This window comes from Saccostrea cucullata, unplaced genomic scaffold, assembly GCF_032062105.1.
Source record: "Saccostrea cucullata isolate Sc308-1 unplaced genomic scaffold, CSIRO_AGI_Scuc_v1 ctg1036, whole genome shotgun sequence".
NCBI classification, from domain to species: domain Eukaryota; kingdom Metazoa; phylum Mollusca; class Bivalvia; order Ostreida; family Ostreidae; genus Saccostrea; species Saccostrea cuccullata.
The window spans coordinates 72464-96276 of NW_026940311.1; the positions used below are offsets into that span (position 1 = coordinate 72464).

General features: G+C 33.0%; 1 protein-coding gene across 1 annotated transcript; it reads right to left on the reverse strand.

Moving 5' to 3' along the window:
* Nucleotides 1-3703: 3703 nt before the first annotated feature.
* On the reverse strand, nucleotides 3704-22634 carry LOC134255096 (uncharacterized). The gene is made up of 6 exons (XM_062737608.1): nucleotides 22363-22634; nucleotides 19668-19739; nucleotides 12277-12358; nucleotides 6660-6903; nucleotides 4689-4754; nucleotides 3704-4357 (listed from the first exon to the last, which is right to left on the reverse strand). The coding sequence occupies exons 1-5, from the start codon at nucleotides 22392-22394 to the stop codon at nucleotides 4690-4692; spliced, it is 495 nt and encodes a 164-aa protein (XP_062593592.1). The 5' UTR covers nucleotides 22395-22634; the 3' UTR covers nucleotides 3704-4357; nucleotide 4689.
* Nucleotides 22635-23813: the final 1179 nt, after the last annotated feature.

Genomic DNA, 23813 nt, shown 5'->3' on the forward strand with positions numbered 1-23813 from the left:
ATTTTCAGTGTAATTCTATATAAAAAAAAAAAATTGTACATATTTTTTGAAACACTTTTTGTAAAACTCCATAATATTGGCAAATGTTTTGTTAAACATGCAATTTTTGATTTCCCCTCAAACTTGACTTCCGGTTTATGGAAATTGTTCAACCAGGCAGACATTTTTATTTTCAGTATAAATTACCTAAGCAATTGTAAATTTTTAAACTTTATGCCAAAAATATAAAAAAAAAAGTACATATTTTTGACATTGTGACAGAATCTTTAAAAAAAGATTACCTGGTTTTTAAATAAAAATCTAAAACAAATACTGCTAAGATCTTAAAAAAAGTTCATGTCCTTTTAAAAAAGTGAAATTTACTCTCTTTTAAAAATTCATTTGGGAGTCAAGGACCAAGGGGAAATTAGAGAAATATTTGTTTATAAAATTTATAACTTTGACTTTGCAACTGCATGATTTCATCCTTAACCCTCTCTTGAGGACCTAATCATATAAAATTTCATATACTGGTAGGGTTAACAATGCTAATAAGGTTCCAAACGGCCTCTCTTACTCTCTTTCTCTCTCTCTCTCTCTCTCTCTCTCTCTGATGACATTTTCTATAATTGCTATTGTGCTGATGTTAGTGCAATGTACATTGAATCCAAACTCAGCAAATATATAGTGTAGCTAGTATTTGGAATTTACAGAAATTGCTGCTTTGAAAGTTTAATCTAATTCAAACAGTTCTATTATAAATAATATGCTCAGATCTAGAAGGGGTTCTAAAGTTTTGCATTCACATTAGTTTTGTGGTTGTAAACAAGTAATAACAAATGTAAAGCTAAAAATAAAATACATTTTAAAGTATGATGATTTTCCATCTCCATGTATAATGTGTGTAGTGAGAATGCGAATTTAGATGGATTTGTCTCCCTTTGAGTGCTTCTTTAAAATTAACTAGAGATTATAATAGATAAATCAGTAATTATTCTTAATGGGGAAAAAAGAACATTGTGGTCCAATATAAATATAATATCTAATTCATGATGTACAATGTACACTTTCTTGGGGTGGGGTGGGGGTGCATTTTTTTGTACAGTTCTCTTTCATCCTTGGACTTTCAGTAAAACCCCAGTCACATTTCCAAAAACGACCAAGGCGCAAAAATGGGCATTTTAGTTCTCGATTTTGGCCTCTTTTTTTGTCGGCCGACCATCGGTCCAAGTTATAATTTTTTATTTCAATTGAAGTTAGCGACCATCGGCGGTCAGTTTTTAAAGTCGGTTGTGGTGGAATAAATTTTCTAAAATCAAAATGCGATGAAGAAATTAAAAAAATAAGGATACTAACACAAACAAAATTTTGATGCATGGATTGATATAAATTTTTTGAACGGAAATTGAATAATTAATCCATAAGATATAAAGAAATCTAAAGTATTATTTGCTGCTTAGATATGCACCATTTGTCATTTTTATGCAATTCCATACAAAATTTTGCACACATTTTCAACTTTGCCCTGTTATCTGAATATAGATGAAAAAATTTGGTGAATTCTAAAGAAAAAAGATTTTTTGTGTTATTTGTCCAAGTCACGGTGTCCCTAGGAACATGTGACTGCCACGTGTCGCCCGATACTGTATCGGCCGATCATGTGGACCAGAAAAATGTGTCGGCTTAAATGTGACCTAGGCATCACAGTGAATGAAAGTTGTGTAAATTTTAGGAAATTAAAAAAAAATCAGGGACTTTAAATTGTTGTAATATGACAACGATGAGACGACTTAAGCCCCAGCTTTTTTGCCTGTTATTGGATATTTGCTACACTCGTTGACATTCGCCACTTTCTATCCCATGTGGCCAGGTGTATTTCAACAGTGAATGAAAGTTGTGTAAATTTTAGACGCTAAATCACATGCACTTGTTTCGGAAATAAATTTTCACCATAGTATAATAATAACACGTGGGTTAAAAATTTATTACAGAAACAAGTGCTTGTGCGCTAAATATGTAACGTCGGGAATACCGTGCCTGACTGAAAGTCTAAGGATAACAGAGAATTGTACTAAAATCTGAAATTTCTCCAGTTAAAAAAAAAGAAGTAAAAATAATTTTGTAATTTTTCACTGTTCTGTAGATTTATGAATCTCAGTGGAAACAGGATGAGAGTCCTTAGCGGGTTCCAGTAATATGTTCAACCAAGCCTCTATATTTACTCCTCACTAAGATATATTTTAAAACAGTACTTAGTGAAGGAGAAACTTCAAGAGTACTGTGCAACAATATATTCAAGAAGTGGTGTAATTCAGATGTGGATACTTAAAAATTCCAAGGAACTTTTTGAAAATTTGAAATCACAAGATTTTACCAAAACCAACAGCTTAAAAACTTACGACTTTTCAAATTTATACACACCCATTCCCTACGATAAATTAAAGTCCGGGCTTTTTTATATCATCGACAGCTGCTTTTTCCAATAAAAATGGAACAAATGAATTTACTTACCTTGTCATTGGTCATTTGCAAAATTATTTTATTAAAAAAACATTCTAATTGTACTCTGAAGATGACATCAAAAAAAAAGCTTGAGTTTCTGATTGACAATTAATATCTAATTTGTGGTTTTTGGAGACCAGGTCTTCCAACAATCTAATGGAATTCCCATGGATACCAATTGCACCCCGTTATTAGCAGATCTATTTTTCATCAACTGCATACGGAGTTTATATATCTCAGTTGATTTGATATGCAAGAGCATACTCTACGTATGAACAATTTCTAAAAAGCGAGGTAAATTATTGACAAACAAGTTGATGAAACAAGAATATCTTGTCTCGTTTAAAGTCATCATTTTGTAATTTCTATGGTCGATACAATGAAGATCATTGTATCGCCCACAAAATTTACGAAATGATGATTTAAACAATTTATCATTTGTCAAATGAGTAGTATTTTGTATCGTTTTAAGCTTTTTGAGCTTGAATACTTTTCATTGTCTACTAGTTTATGTTTCATTTCAGACTTACGTATTCTCAAGATTAAAAAAACCCTACAAATTAGGGTAAGGATCGGTAACCCTTGGAGCGAAGATGGAAAGGTTCATTTATTGTGAAATCTTTTTTCATCGATTTGATCTTTTTTCCTTTGACATAACTTTTGAATGACAAAAAGATTTCACATTTCTTTCATTTTTCACATGTAAATTGCCTGTGACAAGACCTTTATAAATATACTACCATAGTGATTTCCGACCCCCTGACCGTGAAGTTGACCTACTTTTCAAACTTTTTACCATTACTTTAAGTTGGTCATAACTTTTAAAAGATATAAGATTGTGCTTTCATTATAATTATACATGTATTTTATCTGTGACGAGACCATTATAAGTGTATTATACTTTTAACCATGTTACTTTGACCATGAAAATGACCTTCTCAAAATGTTCCTTATTCCTTAGATTGAGAAGAGATAGGGCTTTCATATTAACATGTGCATTACCTGTAACAAAATGTTTCCGAGCATCCTATGGATTTTTGACCCCTTGACCTTCAGGATTGACCTTATTTTTTTTTATATATATAATTAAAACTTTGGTGATTACTTGAATGGCATACCCAGGTATGATTGGTGTTCTCATGCATACATACATGTGCATGCTCATGTAGTGATTAGAATGTGAAGCAAAGGTCAAGGAAATTTCAAACAATATACGTACATGTAACTTTAAATTCCTTTATTGAAAAATTGCATTAATTATGATTTACATACAAGAATGATTAGGTGTAAATCTAACACATCGTAGAAATTATCTAAATTACTTACATATGTGTATATTATATAATTATTAAAATCATTAATTAATCTAAAGAGAGAGATATATACAAACTAATACTGTGGTGGTAAGAATGTCGCCCCAAAGGATAAATCGAACGAGAAGGCATCACAGTATACACATAATAAATTACAAAAACAAATACTGAATTTACTTTTACCCCCAATTCAAGAAAAAACATTAATTTTTGTTTTTTTAAAACCAAGTTTTAACCTTTTTTTTTATCATGGCAAGCTGCCGCTAAAGGGCTTGTTTACTAGTATTTACAATAACACCAAAATACAAAATGGCTGACAAAGTGCAAGATCTACTTATAATGAATCACACCCCGCTTAAATAATTATGCTTTTTCAACAATTTTTAACAATATAAAACGATGTCTGCTTCCTTGAAAACTAATATTTATATACCAATAGTGCATTTTGAAAAATAAAATAAACATAACTATATAAAAATAATAAATAAATAATATAAATTAAGTTCGTGGAGCATTACATAGTCCTAACACTGAATGAGCGGCACCAACACTGTATCGGCCAACTGAAAAATAAATAATGAATCTTAGAATGAAAAAGAAAGTAGAAAGGAAAAGGAGGTAGAAAATGTAATTTTTTATTTGATCTGTCTGTTAACTGCTATGCAATTTAGAATTTATTCTTGAAAAAACTGAAATAAGTATAAAAGAAACATTCTGAATTTTTACAATTTCCTTTCAATTATTTACAGAATTTCCAAATATTGACGTATACTAAATTAAAGGTGCAAAATATTTAATGGTACATGTACATTCATTAATACTTATAATTTTGATGTTATGGAAAGAAGAACACTAATCAAACACGAGTCTGAATGACATAGTCACGTGACTCACATCACGTCCTTGGGGCGTTTCCAATCCCTAGAACTGTTTTATAAGAACCCATTCCGTATTTTCCGACTACAAGAAAACAGCAGATTAATCAAGCAGCAGATGTTAAAAGCATGCTGAGAACACTTTCATAATTTGTAGAAGTTTTAAATGTGATCAACATACAAATAAGCATTACTCACCATAAAATCAATTTTGTTTTTACAAATAGAAAAGTTAGCAAAATGTTTAAATTGTATTTGATTCTGCTTTCGGAAAATGTTCTCAAGTAGGCAAAAATGAAAAGGGTCTCTTTAAGGGGACAAAGCTCAAAAAAGCATCTGAAATATTATGACGATCATCTGAAACTCTTCTAAAAGTATACTCGTGTCTCCAAAATAAATGTTTCTCGTTGTCCCATTAAAGGTTGACCCAACTCATTTTTGTATATCATTAAAAGCTCCCGACTGACAAACTCATCTATCTTGATTATATAATGGTTATATGACAAATTTAATACACATAGTTATTCCTTTGCAACATTACATAAGTGGCAATAAATAACCAGAAGTCTCTGTCGAGACTGAAGCTCTACTGGTTTGTACTTATAGCAAAGGAAGAGAAAAGTACTTAAGCAGTTGGAAATTGAAACTTTTCAACAGCAATAAATAGAATAATGATCCTTGATTGAGTCTCTTTATGTTATTAGTGCAGTCTACTTGCATGCCACATTTATATTATAATCAGACTAAAATTGTATTTGGAGTAGCATTTTGAAAGAATTTCACAGAAATTTCTATTCTTAGTAACCACGGCAACACCGTTCATCGAAATCAAAAACTGATACACAGAATTATGTATCTTATTGTAGTCTACTTGTGTGCCAAGTTATATTGAAATCAGACTAAAACTGCAGAAGGAGTAGCATTTTGAAAGAATTTCACAGAAATTTCTATTTTTAGTAACTACGGCAACACTGTTCATCGAAATCAAAAACTGATACACAGAATTATGTATCTTAGTGTAGTCTACTTGTGTGCCAAGTTATATTGAAATCGGACCAAAACTGTAGAAGGAGTAGCATTTTGAAAGAATTTCACAGACATTTCTATTTTTTGTAACCACGGCAACACCGTTCATCGAAATCAGAAACCGATACACAGAATTGTGTATCTTAGTGTAGTCTACTTGTGTGCCAAGTTATATTGAAATCAGACTAAAACTGTAGGAGGAGTTGCATTTTGAAAGAATTTCACAGAAATTTCTATTTTTAGTATCCAGGGCAACACCGTTCATCGAAATCAAAAACCGATATACAGAATTGTGTATCTTAGTGTAGTCTACTTGTGTGCCAAGTTATATTGAAATCAGACTAAAACTGTAGGAGGAGTAGCATTTTGAAAGAATTTCACAGAAATTTCTATTTTTAGTAACCACGGTAACACCGTTCATCGAAATCAAAAACCGATACACAGAATTGTGTATCTTAGTGTAGTCTACTTGTGTGCCAAGTTATACTGAAATCAGCTAAAACTGTAGGAGGAGTAGCATTTTGAAAGAATTTCACAGAAATTTCTATTTTTAGTAACTACGGCAACACCGTTCATCGAAATCAAAAACCGATACACAGAATTTTGTATCTTAGTGTAGTCTACTTGTGTGCCAAGTTATGTTGAAATCAGACCAAAACTGTAGGAGGAGTAGCATTTTGAAAAAATGTTTACAGACAGACAGACAGACAGACAGACGGACGGACGACGGACGCATTACTATCGCATAAGCTCTTCTGGTCTCTGACCAGTAGAGCTAAAAACTATACAAGATGCAAAATTCTATTATTGATTAATATACCAGCATTCACCAATATCACGTACATTTATCAGTATTACCAATCCTGTCAAACCAATTAACTTCCGGTTAACATAAATCAACTTCCGGTTAACAAATCGCACACTTCCGGTTAAAAAATCGCACACTTCCAGTCTGTATACTTACAACTTGTTGGTTTAGGACGTTCTATCAGCCAATACCGGAAGCCGTCCTTTGCTCGATCTGAGAACACATTCCTGTAAAAGGCTTTGTTATACGTGCTCTTGGGTCGGCTACTGGAATACGCACCGGGCATGGACCCTCTAAGACCATCTACAACCAATTCATCAAAAGTTTTCTCTTTATAAGGAATGTTTCTACCCTGTTCGTAACTAACAACCCTGGCCCTTTGTTGAGCGCGTTGCGCTGTAAAACATTAGATGTCCCATGTTATTTTACTGTCCTGTTGGCCTATTGATTTTAGTTTAAAAATAAGGAAAGAACACACACTAGCTCTAAGCACACGTTTAGGTTCAAAATCAAAATTTATATTCCAAACAAAGACATTTATTTTTCGAATAAAAATATTATTAACACATTTCGTCGAATATATATGTAATTAACTTTAAGGATTGAAATTTCACTTTTACTTCACATATCATAGGAAAATAAACATTTTGACTATTTTTCTTGGAGTTCTAACTTACAGTACATCAAAATCCGGACTATGGTTTTAGAGCAGAACAGCAAAATCAGAACATGGCCCATCAAAGTAGCGCACAATTTGTACCCATCACCTTCCCTGATTACACAATAATTATAGTTATCTTAAATGTTCACACGTGAATTAGTCCAATGAATTAGTAGGTTAGAATCCGAATAGAACTAAGGAGCCAGGATCGTTTTTATTATTATTTGGGGTTTATATCATACTGTATATATCTAGCTAGCTCCTATAGCTGTAGCATGAATTGATGCTGAAACAAAGTAATTCCCCGCATAAAAATAATTTATAGACATTTTAAAAATTAAAATTTGCACAGTTGAACATGCACATGCAGTCCTTATTTGTACTTTGCATAATTAATATTTTCCACTTAATAAGTAAAATTTTCTCAACACCAAAATTAAATCTAAATTCAATGTATTTCTAAACTTTTGTGTCTTCTTTTGTTGTAAACAATAGAACTTTGGAAGACGTAAAAGTGTTCGACTGAAATTCCAAGAATTTTTACTTGTGCGCATTCATTCATGCTACTTGTTATCTCTTGATTAAATACCAATTTCACTCATAATCTTAAACTGCTAATTTCAAAATAAAATTAAAGACTCTGCTTTCAACTCCCTTCACCGATAACGATTACAAGTACATAAACAGATAAATTGTGAGTAATGTGTTGATGATGTCATTTTAAGATTTCACAAATTGAATAAACGATAACATATATTGCCTTATTGTGTGAAATAGTGACTTTTTGAAGTTTAATTTGCTGATGTTATGGAGTGCAAATGAGTTCTATTGTACTTGTATTCATTACTCGCATACTCACGTGCAGTCTGCTAATAATGGTATACATTACCTGTCTGAAAAAAAGGGAAAAGGATGTTAACAATACAAACCACATTAACAATTGTTTAATGTAATAAACTAATTAACTAAAAAAGTTAAAATGCTTCTTTCCAAATGAAAAATAATATGTTTTTCTTATTTTGACATTTTAAAAAGCCCCATGAATTATTGATTAAAGGAGACAGGGCAGAATTTAGAGACAACCAAAGAAAGCTTGGGAGAAAACCACAGGCACTTCTTTTTTATGCGCCAGGATCGATATATCCGGGGCGTATATTGTTTTTGTCCTGTCTGTCTGTCAGTCTATCTGTTTGTCTGCAAACTTTAACCTTCGCCATAACTTTTGAACCAAGAAAGATAGAAACTTCATATTTGGTATACATACGCCACTAAGTAAGCTCTTTCAAATGACACCAAGGTCAATGGCATTGTGACCTTGACTGTGACCTTTATGCTAAAAATAGCTTTTTATCTGCAAACTTTAACCTTCGCCATAACTTATGAATCATGAAAGATAGAGACTTCTTATTTGGTCTGCATACTCCACTAATTAAGCCCTTTCAAATGACATGAAGGTCAATGACCTTGTGACCTTTACTTTGACCTCTATCTTTATATAAATAGTTTTTTACCAAGCACTTTACCTTTGCCATAACTTTCAGTTTGACCATAGAAAAAGAGACTTCATATTTGGTATGCATACTACACTAACTAAGCCTTTCAAATGACACAAAGTCATTGGCCTTGTGACCTTGAATGTGACCTTTATGCTAAAAATATTTTTTCGTACCTTTGCCACAACTTTTGAACCACAAGAGATATAGAGACTTCATATTTGGCATCCATACTTTACTAATCAATTTCTTTCAAATGATACCAAGGTCAATGACCTTGACTGTGACATATTTGCTAAAAATAGCTTTAAAAAAAATTTGTTGCCGCCGGGCGCATACTGTTTCACAAACACATCTTGTATAATAAGATTCTTAACCCTTATTATTAAACTATGGATTTTTTTTTTTAAAGAAACAAGTGCTTGTGGAGAAAACGCGAAAATTAAATATACATGTATAACCAAGAAAAAAGAGTCAAATCACCAAGAACAATACAATAAAAGGATTTAAATGTGGAGAAAAGAATCACCAGAAATAATATTATTAAAATGAAATGGAAACACCTCTTAAAACAAGATGTGTTTGTGAAACACTGATTCCTTCGTATGGCAGCTAATGGCGAGGGTTGAATTCTCTCAAATGCATGTCAAACACGAAAGGTCAAGGTCAAAAGTGTTGGTTTGCAAAGGAAGGTCTTAAAATTGTTACAAGGAATACACCTGTGAAATATGAAAAATCTCGTTCTAACTGTTCAAAAGTTATGACCGAAGTTAAATTTTTAAAAGTGAGTCAAAATCTTAGGTCAAGGTCAAAAGTCAAAAATATCTACACCAGCTGAACGATCTTATCACATAAATGCACATGTCAAGTTTGAAAGCCCTAGCTCCAACTGTTCAAAAGTTATTTGCAAGGTAAAAGTGTGGGTTTTTTGTAAAAGTAAGTCAAACTCCAAGGTCAAGAGGTCAAATTTGGTGGCACCAAAAGAAAGGTCTTGTCACAAGGAATACACCTGTGAAATATGAAAGCCACAGACCCACCGGCTCAATGGTTATGGGCTAGGTTAAAGTTTACAACAGCCGGACAGACCAGAAAAACAGACAGACAGACAGACAGGACAAAAACAATATACCCCACGGATCTTTCGATCCGGGGGCATAATATATTTTTTTTTATTAAGAAATGCTGTTTGTATACATTTGTACGTTATGTTTATTACAAGAATGCTGTATCTACAGAAAACAGATAACATAACGTGGTCACGTCTGCTCGGTGTATCGCGTTCCAACACTGGGAATGTGTATTACTAGTCCCCCACAATGCGGTAACCGGAGTAGAAGAGGTGAACAATTGTTTGTAAGAAATTTAAATCTTTATAATCTCCATTTTTAATCTTGTTGTAAAGAAACAAATGTGACTGATCCCTTATGATAGCTTAAGAGATTATGGTCTGTTAACTAGGTCAGATTTATAATGGGTCACATATTTCACCGTGATCGTTTGTACTTCAACACCTATTATTTTTTTTCAATGGATAAATTTATGCACATCAGCTTGATATCCAAATTTACCTATTATTAGTAAATACTCCAAAGAAAGATGAAGTTGTGCGTATCATGTGATATATGGACGAACGTCAAATCATTATTTTGTAAATGTTCATTTGCATGCATTTTAATGAATAAGGCTGAACTATTACCGACTAGGCAATCACTATAATGATCTTGATTTTTTTTCAAAAAAGTTTTAAACCAGTTGATGTGCAATACAGTTAGGTTTTTCTCCCTATTCCACAACAAGAGAGTACAATGGTATCTAGCTACTGTCATATTTCTTGTGAAGTTCTTTAACCTTAAAGTAAAGGGATAACAAGATACTGAAATAGACAATAAAGGACAGACACTTTGACCTTTGAACTCTCTACAGCGGATAACAAGGTCATCTATTTTTCGGTAACCAGTCTGTAAATGAAGTTTGATGAACATCGCCAGAACTGACAGAAATTGTTTGGAATCTGACCTGGATAAACAGAACAGTAAATCTAGAAATCGTTGTTGGTGACCATGACCTTTTGTCAAGAAAATCAATCTACAATCAACCAAGGTATGCATGAAGTGATCAAGATACCATCACAACCAGGAGCTATTTGTCGGAAACCTTGGTCTGTTGACAGATATGCCTCCCTTCCTTGGAGTCAGAGCATAAATTTACAGTAACTTTTATGTAGCCGATGTCTATTTATTGTTTAACATCTCTCCCCCTAAAAAAGCACCATACTTGCCGATGGAGAGCTGCAATTTTGCCTGTGCTCGGCTCTATTGGCCATTGAGCGGAGAGGGAACTTTTTTGTGCCAGTATCAACTGATACACGGGACCTGGTTTATACGATATCTAAAAGACATGTGGGTCTCCACGTCCCACAGTTGGATTCGAACCCGTGATTCTAGAGCAGATGCTCTAACCACTGTGCCCAGACGAAATGAAATAGCAGAGAGCTTAAAAATAGAAGGGGGACTGGGGTTCCCCTCTAACAGGGGATAAGGGGGAAGCAAGAATAACCGGGTCTTATATGCCCCGGGTCTTCGGGACAACGCTGATCGAGACATAGCACAAGTCTCGTTGGTTGTTAAAAAAAAGTAATTAATTTAATACATAATTATATGGAACTACTACGTGAAATTTGAGTTCCTCAACTTCTTTCTCTCACTATCTCAATGTATTCGAAGTTTAAATTTTGAAATCGAGCATTTGAAAGAAATCTTGATCAGAAGTATGCTCGACAGCCATATTGTGATTTAGAGAATAGCAGAAGATAATGAGATCCTTTGGTAAATATTTGCCGATGTCGTCTGCGAGGTTCTGGCCGATAACAAATGCATTTGTCTTTTAATTGTCAGCGTTTTCTCGATAACATAACCTCTTTAAATCTAATTGCACTTTTATTGTACACATTTTCAACAATTTAAAAGGACCTTTTACTTTTTTTTCAGTTGGTACAAATAAACCTCTTGGACGTGGCCCGAGGGAATAAAAGCAAATAAAAGGCAAATCTTTTGAAAGTGTTGATAGTTATTCTTTAGAAAATTAGTCCCTGATATAGAATTCTATGTGGGAAATGGTGATAATTCAATCGTAAAAACACCACCTGCTTTGAATGCTGGGTTACGTTTGCTCGATATTGGGAATTTGTAAAGTTCTTGGTAAATATTAAGGAGACCATTGGTACATTCTGCATTACAATTCAAACTAAACTGGTTTAAAAGTTAGAAATTACGCCGACATTGCTTCAAATTGCACAGATTCACATGGATAATATAGGATAAAACAGATTCAGATGCCATGTAGATAACAATAATATGTTGAAATCTAATTTCTATAGATCTTTCTTTATATTTTGCATTATTGCAAGTTATTTCTGTGTGGGGTATTCCAAAGCAAGGGAAACTAAGTAAAGATGACCAAAAAGTTTGTTTTTTATTTTACTGTTAATAAAACTTTAACCGATGTAGTTTGTATAAACTGTACATGTAAGTAATTCCTTATACACTGTTTTGTACCTATATATTGTATGTATGTATTAATTATACATGTAAGTGATTCTTTATTCCCTATATTTTTTTACCTGTTGTCTGTATTTGGCCCAGTGGTCAGTACAGTTCCCTTTCACCTGTCTGATTGGATCGTATCTTGACCAAAAGGTCATTCTACAATAAAAGAAAGCAAAACAAAATGCATTACAGCAACATGCATGCTAAATTAATGTACGCATCAATTTTTTTTCTAAATAAGTAAGAATAAGCGTATATATAGTTACAGATCATAGTTTCAATCAATAAATTAAATGGATTCTTCAATAAGCAAAGTATATATAATATAGATATAAAACCTCATTTCCGAAAACCAATTAAGTACATCGAGTATTGCGGGTCTCTACAGTCATGAAATTAAATTTCCTCTTACATGCCAGACTCTTAAACCCTAATACTTTTATTTTCTTTTTCAGTATGGATCAAAATGAAATCACATTTTGTTTCGTTAATCAGACAAATTTCATAGAACAATAGTGTCAGCCAAAGTGTATAGTACAATGTACTGTAATGCCTTAACTAATCCACTGCCATCACTCCCACACCCTCCTCTTTTACTTCCTCTCCTCCTTCAGAAATAAATATCTTGCAGACAGCCAATTTTCATTGTAAACAAAAGAAACAATCTGGTCATTCGCTGAAGAAAGTGATCCATCGACTTTGTCAAAAGAATCTTGTCACCGTCCATGTAAAAAAGTTTTTTTTTTTTTTAAAAATCACTTACTTTTCTTTTTCAGTATGGATTGCTGGAAAATCATTTTCTAGCAAATTTATTTCATACGACCCCATCTCTATGCAATTTCCATTAAATTCCTCTGTATGACGTCACAATTACGTATGACGTCACAATTACGCTTTTCTTTGTGACGTCACAATTACGCTTTTCTTTGTGACGTCATAATTGAGCATATATAGTATATAACGTCACTTATGTTATCGACTCATTTACTTTTTTTCTTGAACAAAATATTTAGGGGTTGTAAAACGAAACTGCAGTTTCATCAAGACCATCTGAATCGATGTGGATCTTTATAACATTTAAAGACAATGAAACAAACTCACTGCAAGAAACGTTTATCAAAAATCTGAAGTGAACAATTAATGTCCAGATAATAAAACCTTACCGTTTCATTTGCTCATTTGTTAGTCCAGTTTCATTCATTTTACACAAGACAAATAACTCCAAAATGTTAACAATCTAGTATTTTATGGAACAGAACAGCTAATCAGTTTGTTGTACTCATTTGTAACTATGCTGGATAATGCAAAGGAAACGGAACTATCAATGCATGGGGGAGGCCCACCATTTGTTAATAAAGACAACTTATCACAGGGGCCTTGTGGGTTCTAGTTTAAATGCTTTTAAATCTAATGACGGTCTCAGCGGGATATTTTATTTTAAAGTGTGGTTAATCTATTGCTTCAAATTTTATTAGATTAATTAAATTATTTCAGGTAAATCTCAGCGGAGTTTGTGCATTGAACACACTGGCATACATGCATTTCACAATGTGCACAGCTAATGGAAGCGATGCAGATTTTGTCAGTTGTTGAAATAGGACACTGGAGTTACGTAAAACATACGAATAATGCATTCTTCAAATTCTTGTATAATTTGCAAATAATTTTAATAGAAATCAAATCTAATCACTTTATAATTTATTTTCATTTTACCGAGTCACTTACATGTTATTTTTTATTTATTTACATATTTATATAAAATTTATTTAATTGATTCGAAAGATAAAAATATGTAAGTAAAACTTTAATTTATTCTTTAAAAAAAATCATATGTTAAATTCCTAGGTCAGAATTTATTGCTAAAACCAATAAACCGCTTTGGGCCTCTTGTAGTTGCTTGTATATAAATATTTGTATATATTGTTTCTTTTTACGTTTAGGTATTAAATATATGAACATTCATTGAATTGAATCATTGATATTCATATGACGACAATCAATACTACTCTGCAGACGAGCAAAACAAAGCAGCGCCTATTCATTACCCAGAATGCATTCAAGCACGAACAATTCTTATCGGGTTCGGTGTCTATTATCTCATGTCCTTAGATCTTGTCAATTCTGCCGATGGTTTTTAAAATGTTATTTTTTTCTCGCTCTTAATAATCCTGCGTTTGGTTTCATTAAGAATAATAAAATCCAAAGGTATTAATTAAATTTCTTAAATTTGTGTTCACTGATTGATTTCTTCTCTTGAAACTTTATATCAAAGGGAAACGTGAGATTTTACAACTTGTCAGTTCTAATAAAATATTAAGTAGTTAACGTAAGGATCTTTTAATTATTTTCTTTATTTTGAAAATCTTTTCTTTTTTTCTTTTTTTTACTAGATTGAATTGAAACCATGCATTTCCTAGAGGAGGTGAGTGATGGCGATTCTTATAGAAATGTCATACATCTTGAGAACTGTGTATGAAGGGTACAGTATATCAATATGTATGAAGGGTACAGTATATCTATACCAGATTCAAAACTGTTATGAAAATAATTACACTTAAATTAATTTCTATGTGATATTAATCACTTCTAATATTTGGGTATAAAGCGTGGATAAAATATCTTCTTCAGATATAGCTTAAATTACGTGTATAGTTATATATAACTTGCCATGATATTTATATAAGTAAAAGATTATGAGAAATGAAATCTTAATGATACTTCGTGAAATGGTAATTGGTGGAAACCCAGTCCGAACTATGTGCACAAATTCTATTTATTTATTTACCAGGGGACGTTAAATCTCATTTGTCCGTCAGTCCGTCCGTCACAAAAAACTTTAATCTTGGTCGTATTTTTGAATGAGAAGAGACAGGGCTTTCATATCACACAGGACCTTGAAGTTTGACCTACTTTAAATAAAAAATTAAACGTTACTTTCAATTGGCCATAACTTTTCGGGTACCTGTAAAGTGCGAAACGAAATAGAAACGAAACGAAATCTACCGAAACGAAACGAAATATCAAACAACTGAAACCTACCGAAACGAAACGAAACGAAACAAAATCAAAACGAAACCTTCCGAAACGAAACGAAACAAAACTATTTAGAATGTTTTTCAAATCAAGCTATATACATGTAGTTATATGCTGTTTATATAATGTGTAACTCCATATGGTCTATTTTTTCTTCATATGAAATTTATATAGTTCAAGCACCACAGGCAATTGTTTCGCTTCAAGCTCATACATAGGCGTGGGAAGGAAATTGAATGTGTGTGTCGGGGGGGGGGGGCTTTACCAAAAAAGGTCAACCCCAATTTTCAATGCCTATATAATAAACATCTTAGCTTGTGTTCCCCCCGCTTCCGACGCCTTTGTTATATTTTGACAAGGCCTTTCTAAATACACTTAAAAATGACATCGTTTTTCGAGAGACTTTTATCTTGTCTGTTAAATCGTTTTAGACTTCTCTTGAGCCTCTTTTTGCAAAAATTTCTTTTCGAAAATTACCCAACAAAAATATGACCGTATGTTTGTAGAAAGGATACACAAGATTCCGGTTGGAGTTACATGTATAATTGAACTATAAAACCAGACACCTCGGAATGGGATACTAAATACAAAGTTTCTGGTTTATAGGTTTTAAGACATTCGCAATACAATTAACAGTACAGTGACCTTCACGTACATTGAGTCTTTACATGTAATGCATTAATTTTGAAACATATATGTTGTATCTAGATAAATAAGGATTGAAAATAAGAGTACGATATAAAAATACTGCACATATTGAAATTATACATGCATAGTACGCTCGTGCATATTTGCAGTTGGCAAACATGTAAATACATCATTAGACTGAGAAGGGAGCATAATTTATCGGTAATTTAATTTTATATTAACAAGTGATTGAACTATATAGATTTTATTTGAAGTAAAAAAAAGTCCACATGCAGTTACACATATATAATTATATACATGTACTTTGATTTGAAGAAAAAAACATTTTGATAGTTTTATTTCGTTTAATTTCGGCAGGTTTCGTTTTGATTTCGTTTCGTTTCGTCTTGATTTCGTTTCGTTTTACGTTTCGTTATAGATTTTTTGTTTCGGCAGATTTCGTTTCGTTTCAGTTCGTTTCGTTTCTATTTCGTTTCGCACTTTACAGGTACCCTAACTTTTGAATAAGAAAGGATAGGGCTCACGTATCAAACAACTGTATTACCTGTGACAAGACCTTTCTAAATACACTATGATTTTTAACCTCTTGATCTTGAAGTTAGACCTACTTTTCAAACAACTTTGACCATGGTCATGACTTTTGAATGAAAAGATAGGATTTTCACATTAAACTTGTGTTTTGCCTGTGACAAGGCCTTTCTAAATACACTATGATTTTTGTCGTAACCTTGACCTTGAAGTTTGGCCTACTTTTCAAAAATGATATTTTTCCCTAAAACTTCTGATTGAGTAGAGATAGAACTTTTATATCTGACATCTGCATTACCTGTGACAAGGTATTTTTGAGCATGCTATGATTTTTGAATCCATGACCTTCACGATTGATCTAATTTAAAAAAAAAATCTTCAACTTTGGTGATTCGCAGACACGTGTAACATCAGAATGACATATGACAGAGCGTTATTACAGAACCCTTTTATTAGGTCACCTGAGTAAACTCAGGTGACCTATTGCTATCCGCTTTCGTCCGTCGTCGTGCGTCGTTCGTCGTGTGTTAACATTTGAACATTTTTAGCTTCTTCCCTGGAACCACTCAACCAATTTCAACCAAATTTGGTATACAGTATCTATGGGTGAAGGTAGCAAAAATTGTGAATTTCATGTCCCTGCCCCCCTGGGGCATGAGGGGTGGGGCCAAAACCACTAAAATTAATGCAATCTTTAAAAATCATTTTCTTTACTCCTGGATATTAAGCAATCAAACTAGTACTGTTGGCATGATTATAATCAGCATTGAGTCCTCTACCGAAATTCATGGCCCCTGGGTCAGGGTTCTGGTGTTAGGGTGGGGCTATATAGATCAAATAGTAAAAGTGCATTATTTCTTTGAAAATCTTCTTCTCTGCTCCTGGAAACTAAACAAACGAACCAAGTACATATTTATGATGACCAAGAGTGCCTCTTCGATAATTGTGAATTTCATGGCCCCTGGGTCAGGAGTTTTGGTGTTAGGGCGGGTTTTTCTTGATTCTACAGTGAAAATACATTTATTCTTTGAAAATCTTCTCCTCTGCTCCTGGGTCTTAAACAAAACTAACTAAGAACATAGTTGTGATTAACAAGAGTGCATTTTCCAAAATTGTGAAATTTATGGCCCTAGGGTCAGGCCTAGGGGTTCTGCTGTTAGGGCAGGGCTATATTGATTATATAGTGAAAATACATTAATTCTTCAAAAATCTACTTCTCTGCTCCTAGGTATCAAATAAACTAACTTTGTATATAGTTATGATGACCAAGAGTGCCTCAACCAAATTTGTGAATTTCATGGCCCCTTGGTCAGGGGTTTTGGTGAAAGGGGGGCTCCTTTGGTTATATAGTGAAAATAGATTAATTTTTTTGAAAAATCTTCTTTTTCGCTCCTGGGTATTAAACGAACTTACTAAGTATATAGTAAGGATGAGCAAGAGTGTTTTCTAAAATTATGAATTTTAGATTATGGCCCCAGGGTCAGGGCTTCTGGTTGTAGGGCGGGGCTGTATTGATTATGTAGGGAAAATGCATTAATTCTCCAAAAATCTTCTCTGCTCCTGGGTATTTAATAAACTAACTTAGTATATAGTTATAATGAGCAAATTTGTGAATTTCATGGCCCCTGGGTCAGGGATTTTGGTGAAAAGGGGGCTCTTTTGACTTTGTAGTGAAAATATATTAATTCTTTAAAAATCTTCTTCTTTGCTCCTAGGTATTAAACCATGAACTATGTACATAGTTATAATGAGAAAGGGTGCCTCCTCCAAAATTGTAATTCATGGCCTTTGGGTCAGTGGTTCTGGTGTTAGGGTGGGACTCTTATCATAATATAGTGAAAATACATTAATTCTTTGAAAATCTTTTCCTTTGCTCCTACGTATTATGCCAATGATCTAAGTATATATATTTATGATGATGAAAGGTGCATCTATCAAAATGGTCAATTTCATACCCCCTGGGTGAGGGGTAACGGGGGGGGGGTCATAGTCTGAAAACAAATTAATGCTTTGAATCTGCTCTTTAGTACATGTATTAATCAACCATTTATGATGAAATAAAATTTATTATAAAATTTCCAAACTTTTGAAATATGTGGCCCCATGGTCAGTGGTTCCTGTGGGTAGGGTGCACAAATGGTTATAAAGTGGAAATGCATTTTTTCTTTGTTACTTTGATCTATCTCTGGATATCAAGTAAGTAGAGTAAGCATGCTAAGTATTTAATTATGTTAAGCAATAATAATGGTGCCTTTTTCAAAATTGTGAATTTCATGGCCTCTGATTTAAAACACGAACCAAATTCAATTGTTGGAAAGTTGTTACATGTTACTCAGGTGACCTGTAAGGCCCGTGGGCCTCTTGTTTCTTATTTCATGTATAATATATACACCCTAGTAGTAATACAAAATAATCACAACTCTGTATATAACTGCAAATTGCCATACCTTCATTTTATATGCAAGAAGCATTCTATCACAACCAGTAAATCAAAAGTCCATTAAAAATACAAATCAGGAGCAGATCAAAAATGGAGACATGGGTTCACGTGCCAGGGAGGAATGTTTATCCCCCGTCGACTGGACACATCTCTCCGGTAAAGTAAAAGATGAGATGGAAAATTATTCCAAACTATGACTTGAATGTTTGTCAAAGGGGTATTTGACAACAGGAATGGCAGTGGTCCAGTGCATGGAGAGAATTAAGTGGAACAATTAAAACATAGGTGCACAATGAATTTCAATAACAAAAATAAAAAAAAAACTGTGGATTGTGCCAATTTATTTTAATATAAATTGTGCTAGGCACATAAAGTGATTTGGTGATTTGGCATAGTAAAAATGTGACAGTTTTTTTCTGCATGTGCATAAAGTATTTAAAAATTGTGGATTGTACATGTGATTTTCTTGCTTTTTTCTTATCTTAATTAACTTATTTTTAAATTCAGATGATACATGTAATACAATTTGATAAAATGGAATACCAAAATAAGCTTAAAACTCCACACATTTGATATAATCTACAAAGCAAAATTTGAAGTTGCGCTTGTTGCAAGAGAAAAATGTGAGTACATTTTGTTGACACGTGATTCAGATGGACAAAATCATTTCAGCTCTCTGTTGCACGTAAAACATATGAAAATTATCAATCACCCCTACCCCCCAAACAAAATCCGAGAATAGAACTGATTTTGTGCGCATATATGTGTACACATATAATTCGTATTCTTGTGGCAAAAATAGATTGATACTAGTACCTCTCGCCTTCGCGAGATCTCGACATTCTTTCTATAATTGGGTCGAGATCTGGGGACGGAGCATAAATGGACCTGAAGATACAAATCATGAAATCAAAACGGGACATGATTGATGAAGTATATGTTTAAGACCCCATTTATAAAATTAGTATAATTTAAAAGCATGAGGTTGATAAAATAGCATTTAAAAGAGAAAAAAATACAACTAAAATTTTTTTTATCTCTTGGCTGAAGTAGATGGTAAATTAGTTTTCAAAGTTAGGATAGCATAACATATGTCAATGATCCAAAGATCACATACGTTAACTTTATACATATTTAAAATGAATACTTTCCATCAACTGGCTAAACAGGGCTGAAGACAAGTTAGGATAGCATAACATATGTCAATGATCCAAAGATCACATACGTTAACTTTATACATATTTAAAATGAATACTTTCCATCAACTGGCTAAACAGGACTGAAGACAAGTACAAGAAATGCTCATGAAAATCAGCTCTTTTTTGGAGGCGTTCTTTAACAGTGAACTCTATAGTTTATACCTTACACATTAATAATTAAAGAATATGGCGCCACTTCTCACTATTTATCTGTATTTATATATGCGTATTTACTAATGATTTTGTCTTAATGTTCGATTGTTTGGCAAGCGTAGCTCCAGAAAGTGGAATAAAGAGGAAAATAAAAAGCCCCTCTTTTATACAGGAAATATTGAAACGGTGACATGTAATGAAAAAAGGTTAAAAGCTTTTAAAAGTCTTTATATTTTTTTAATGTCAATTTTCCATTCTTAATTTAATAACAAGTGGTTTTAAATATTTGCACAGTTAATATGCATTGGTGGGGGACTTATGTAAAATACACCATACAAAGCATCGAAGATGACCTCATTTGAAACACCCTTTACAATAGAAAGTAGGTCAGAATTAAATCGTATATGCACATTAATAGACGAGATTGATTGTTTAACCTGAAATCATATCTATTATATATAAATGTTACAAAATCATTAGATTTCTAAAAATTGCATAACCCCATTTAAAAAAAACAGGAGGGGGGATTTGATAAGCCACTGACACTCTTATTTACTGCTTTATGCAGTAGACACACACATTTCTTCAAAACTAATGCGTTGCGTAAGATGTTCTTATGAACTGCTTTTCAAAAAACTCGTATCCAATCTATCGCCGAGAACCTGTCAATATTTTAAATGGCACCTCAGATATTTCGCTAGAAATGAAAAGCTTTACAGACATGACATTCATCATGTATTCAATCAACTGATTTAAACAGTGGATTATGATAAGATTATGTTGTACTTAAAGGAATGGGGTGCTTGGCCAATCTAAATAGTCCGGGAATAATGAGGGATACTTGGGTCAAATACACAGATTGCTTGGGGGTTAGTTTCGGGCGTGAATCCAAAATGTATGTTTACTAGGTTAACTTAAAAAAAAAATAAATAAAGAGAAAGTATCAAAAAAGTGAAGTAAAACAATATTTTCGATGAATTCATATTGTGTGGGGTCTTACAAAAATCCATATAACAACCCCCTTCTCTTATGCAAGAGCTATACCTGTATTTTACACCTATGAATATGAATAAAAAACATTTTTTTATAGATTTATTTCTAGAGGTGCAGCCTTCGGGTTATGGTATGAACATTTTGTCTTGATTATTAAACTTAATGCACATTGGCATTTTTTCCTTTTGAACCGATTATCAGGCCATGCATTAACTAACATTTTCATGTGTGCTTATTGCAATTGAAATGAATGTTTCTCTCTCGACAGAAGTGGTAAACGAGGGATTTACAGGGGTTTAAAATGGCTCAATAAAATGCACCCGGTCGTATAATGCCGTAATTTATTAATATAATAGGTTTTACTTATTGAAGAAAGACCATTCCTCACAGGTGATATCAATATAATTTTCTTAACAAAATGGTACTTAAGGGTACACGTATTCTCATAAAAGCTAGTCAAAGAAGGCCGATTGTGATTAAATAAATCAAACCTGTATAGCAGAAAGAATTAAAATGTTTGAGCCCCCCCCTTTTACATTTACAAAAGTACATTTGGAGGGAAGTACTGATTCAATGGCCCCCTGTCTTAATGGCTGAAATATCATTTCTTAATCAACAGCCCGTCCTTCAGTTAAACAATACAAAAACCGTGAAGACATATCGACGACCCGTGATGTCTCGTATGATATGCCAATCAATTCTTTAATCAATAATTAGTGCACCGCAGGAACATCAATATCAATATTTCATGGTGCTGAGGCTTTTGTATAAATTTCGACAACAATGAAACTGCTCCTATGTGAAAAATTTCTATTCAATGCTATGTACATATACATTATAATTTATTGGCTACATTTCACATTACATGGAATAACGGCACTTTTCAAACGGTTCTTTAGTTTAAAAGTCGAAAAAAAACCCTGCAACTTGATTCGATAATAAACTTAACATTATATAGACTTAGTAGAAAGTGTGGTTCATGTACTCTTATAATTAAACATAAAAATGAAAGATTTTCAAAGACCTTTGGTAAAGAAATAAAACTGAGAATGAATTGAAATGTCTTAAAAAAGACTTACATGTATGTCAATAAAAAAATCGATAAAATTCAATTAATAATATGAAATAATACAAAAAAAGAAAAAAAGAATGAATAAATTACTTACTCTGTAGTTCTGGGTCTTTCACAAACTTCCATGATAACAAATTATTACACTTAACAAATCCTAATATGAGAACACTCCGTGATCGATAGACAAGCCGATTTTAAAAAGTAAAAGTCTTATTGATATACGCAAACCAGGTAAAAAAAAGAACTCGGGTCTAAAAGACGGCGAGTTAACGTAAAGCTGGGTAAATCGGGTTCTTGGTTGCCACGCGACTATGGTTCTGGCAATTGTTAATCACCCTGCAACTGCAGAATTGTGCACGTGGTGCAGAGAGGCAATATTATTGATAAGACCAGGTGGAAAATAAATAACATTAAAAAATCTAAAGAAGGAATTAAGATTTGAGAGGTGAATCAATCTCTTCTAAAACTCTAGCTGAATATGATTTTTTGAAGTGGCATATTCTCGTTTCAGATGTTTAAAACCCATATTTGCTAAATTAATTTAGTGCCGTGTTATTAATAAACATATCTTTGTTTCGCAGATATAGACACAGACTCAACGCGGCAATGTATATATTAGCCTGTCCTTATTTCGATTTTCACAATTTATTTACCTCATATGAGGTTAAAGAGAGAATTTATAATAATAGGATTAAAATCCCGAAGACTTCTGAAAGCGACTTGTCGTAGGAATTTGAAGTGTTTTTACAAGGATTTTCATCTTATGAATTTATTGAAAATACCTTCCATGTTTTAATATTACGAACTAAATATTGACTGATAGAATTATGTAATGCCTTATTTCGCGTATGCATATTTAAAATGATAAATGTTAAATAGCTATAGTTACAATTTATGAATATAACTGACCAGAAAGGAGAAAATATATATAAAGGTGCGATCAAAGAAATCAAAGTGTCGTTGAAGATCTTAGAATTAATGCGTTGTCTTTTCAAAGAGAGATAAGTAATGTTGAGAGAGAGAGAGAGAGAGTTTGAGTTTCAATCTATTTCGAAGAAAAGATCGAAAATGACAGTAAATCAGTGTATATACCAAATTAAGAACTCGCTATTTCTGATAAATTCTTTAATAGTCTCGAGATTTTCTGTAATAGAATAATGTGCACTTGAATATGGATAACTTTTCGACCCCTCTCTTTTATATATAGCTCACTTAATGGAAATTACAGCATATATACGGGCATTTGACGATATCTATTATTATGATAAAGATATGAGACAGTACTGTATTAACCTAATTTATGTTTGTCTTTACATAATCTCTCCATATATATTTGAGAAAGCAGGGGAGAATGAACAATATCAATGTATGTTTCATAGGCGTCGGAACCCGGGGGGTGGGGGGCTTAGCCCCCCCCCCCCCCATTTTTTTTTTTCAAAGATAGACCCAGTATATAGACATTGGACATTGCTGCATAGTTTAGCCCCCCCCCCCCCCCCCCCCCCCCCCCCCGAAATAGGATTTTCGTGTTTGAACAATTGACAT

Excerpts from the sequence above, each read along its gene's own strand:
- LOC134255096 (XM_062737608.1), bottom strand. The coding sequence starts at position 22,394 with ATGGAAGTTTGTGAAAGACCCAGAACTACAGA. Across the intron at positions 12,359-19,667 it reads AGATCTCGCGAAGGCGAGAG|AATGACCTTTTGGTCAAGAT; the intron begins GTACTAGTATCA and ends CTTTTATTGTAG. Across the intron at positions 4,755-6,659 it reads ACGTCCTAAACCAACAAGTT|TCGGAAAATACGGAATGGGT; the intron begins GTAAGTATACAG and ends GTTTTCTTGTAG.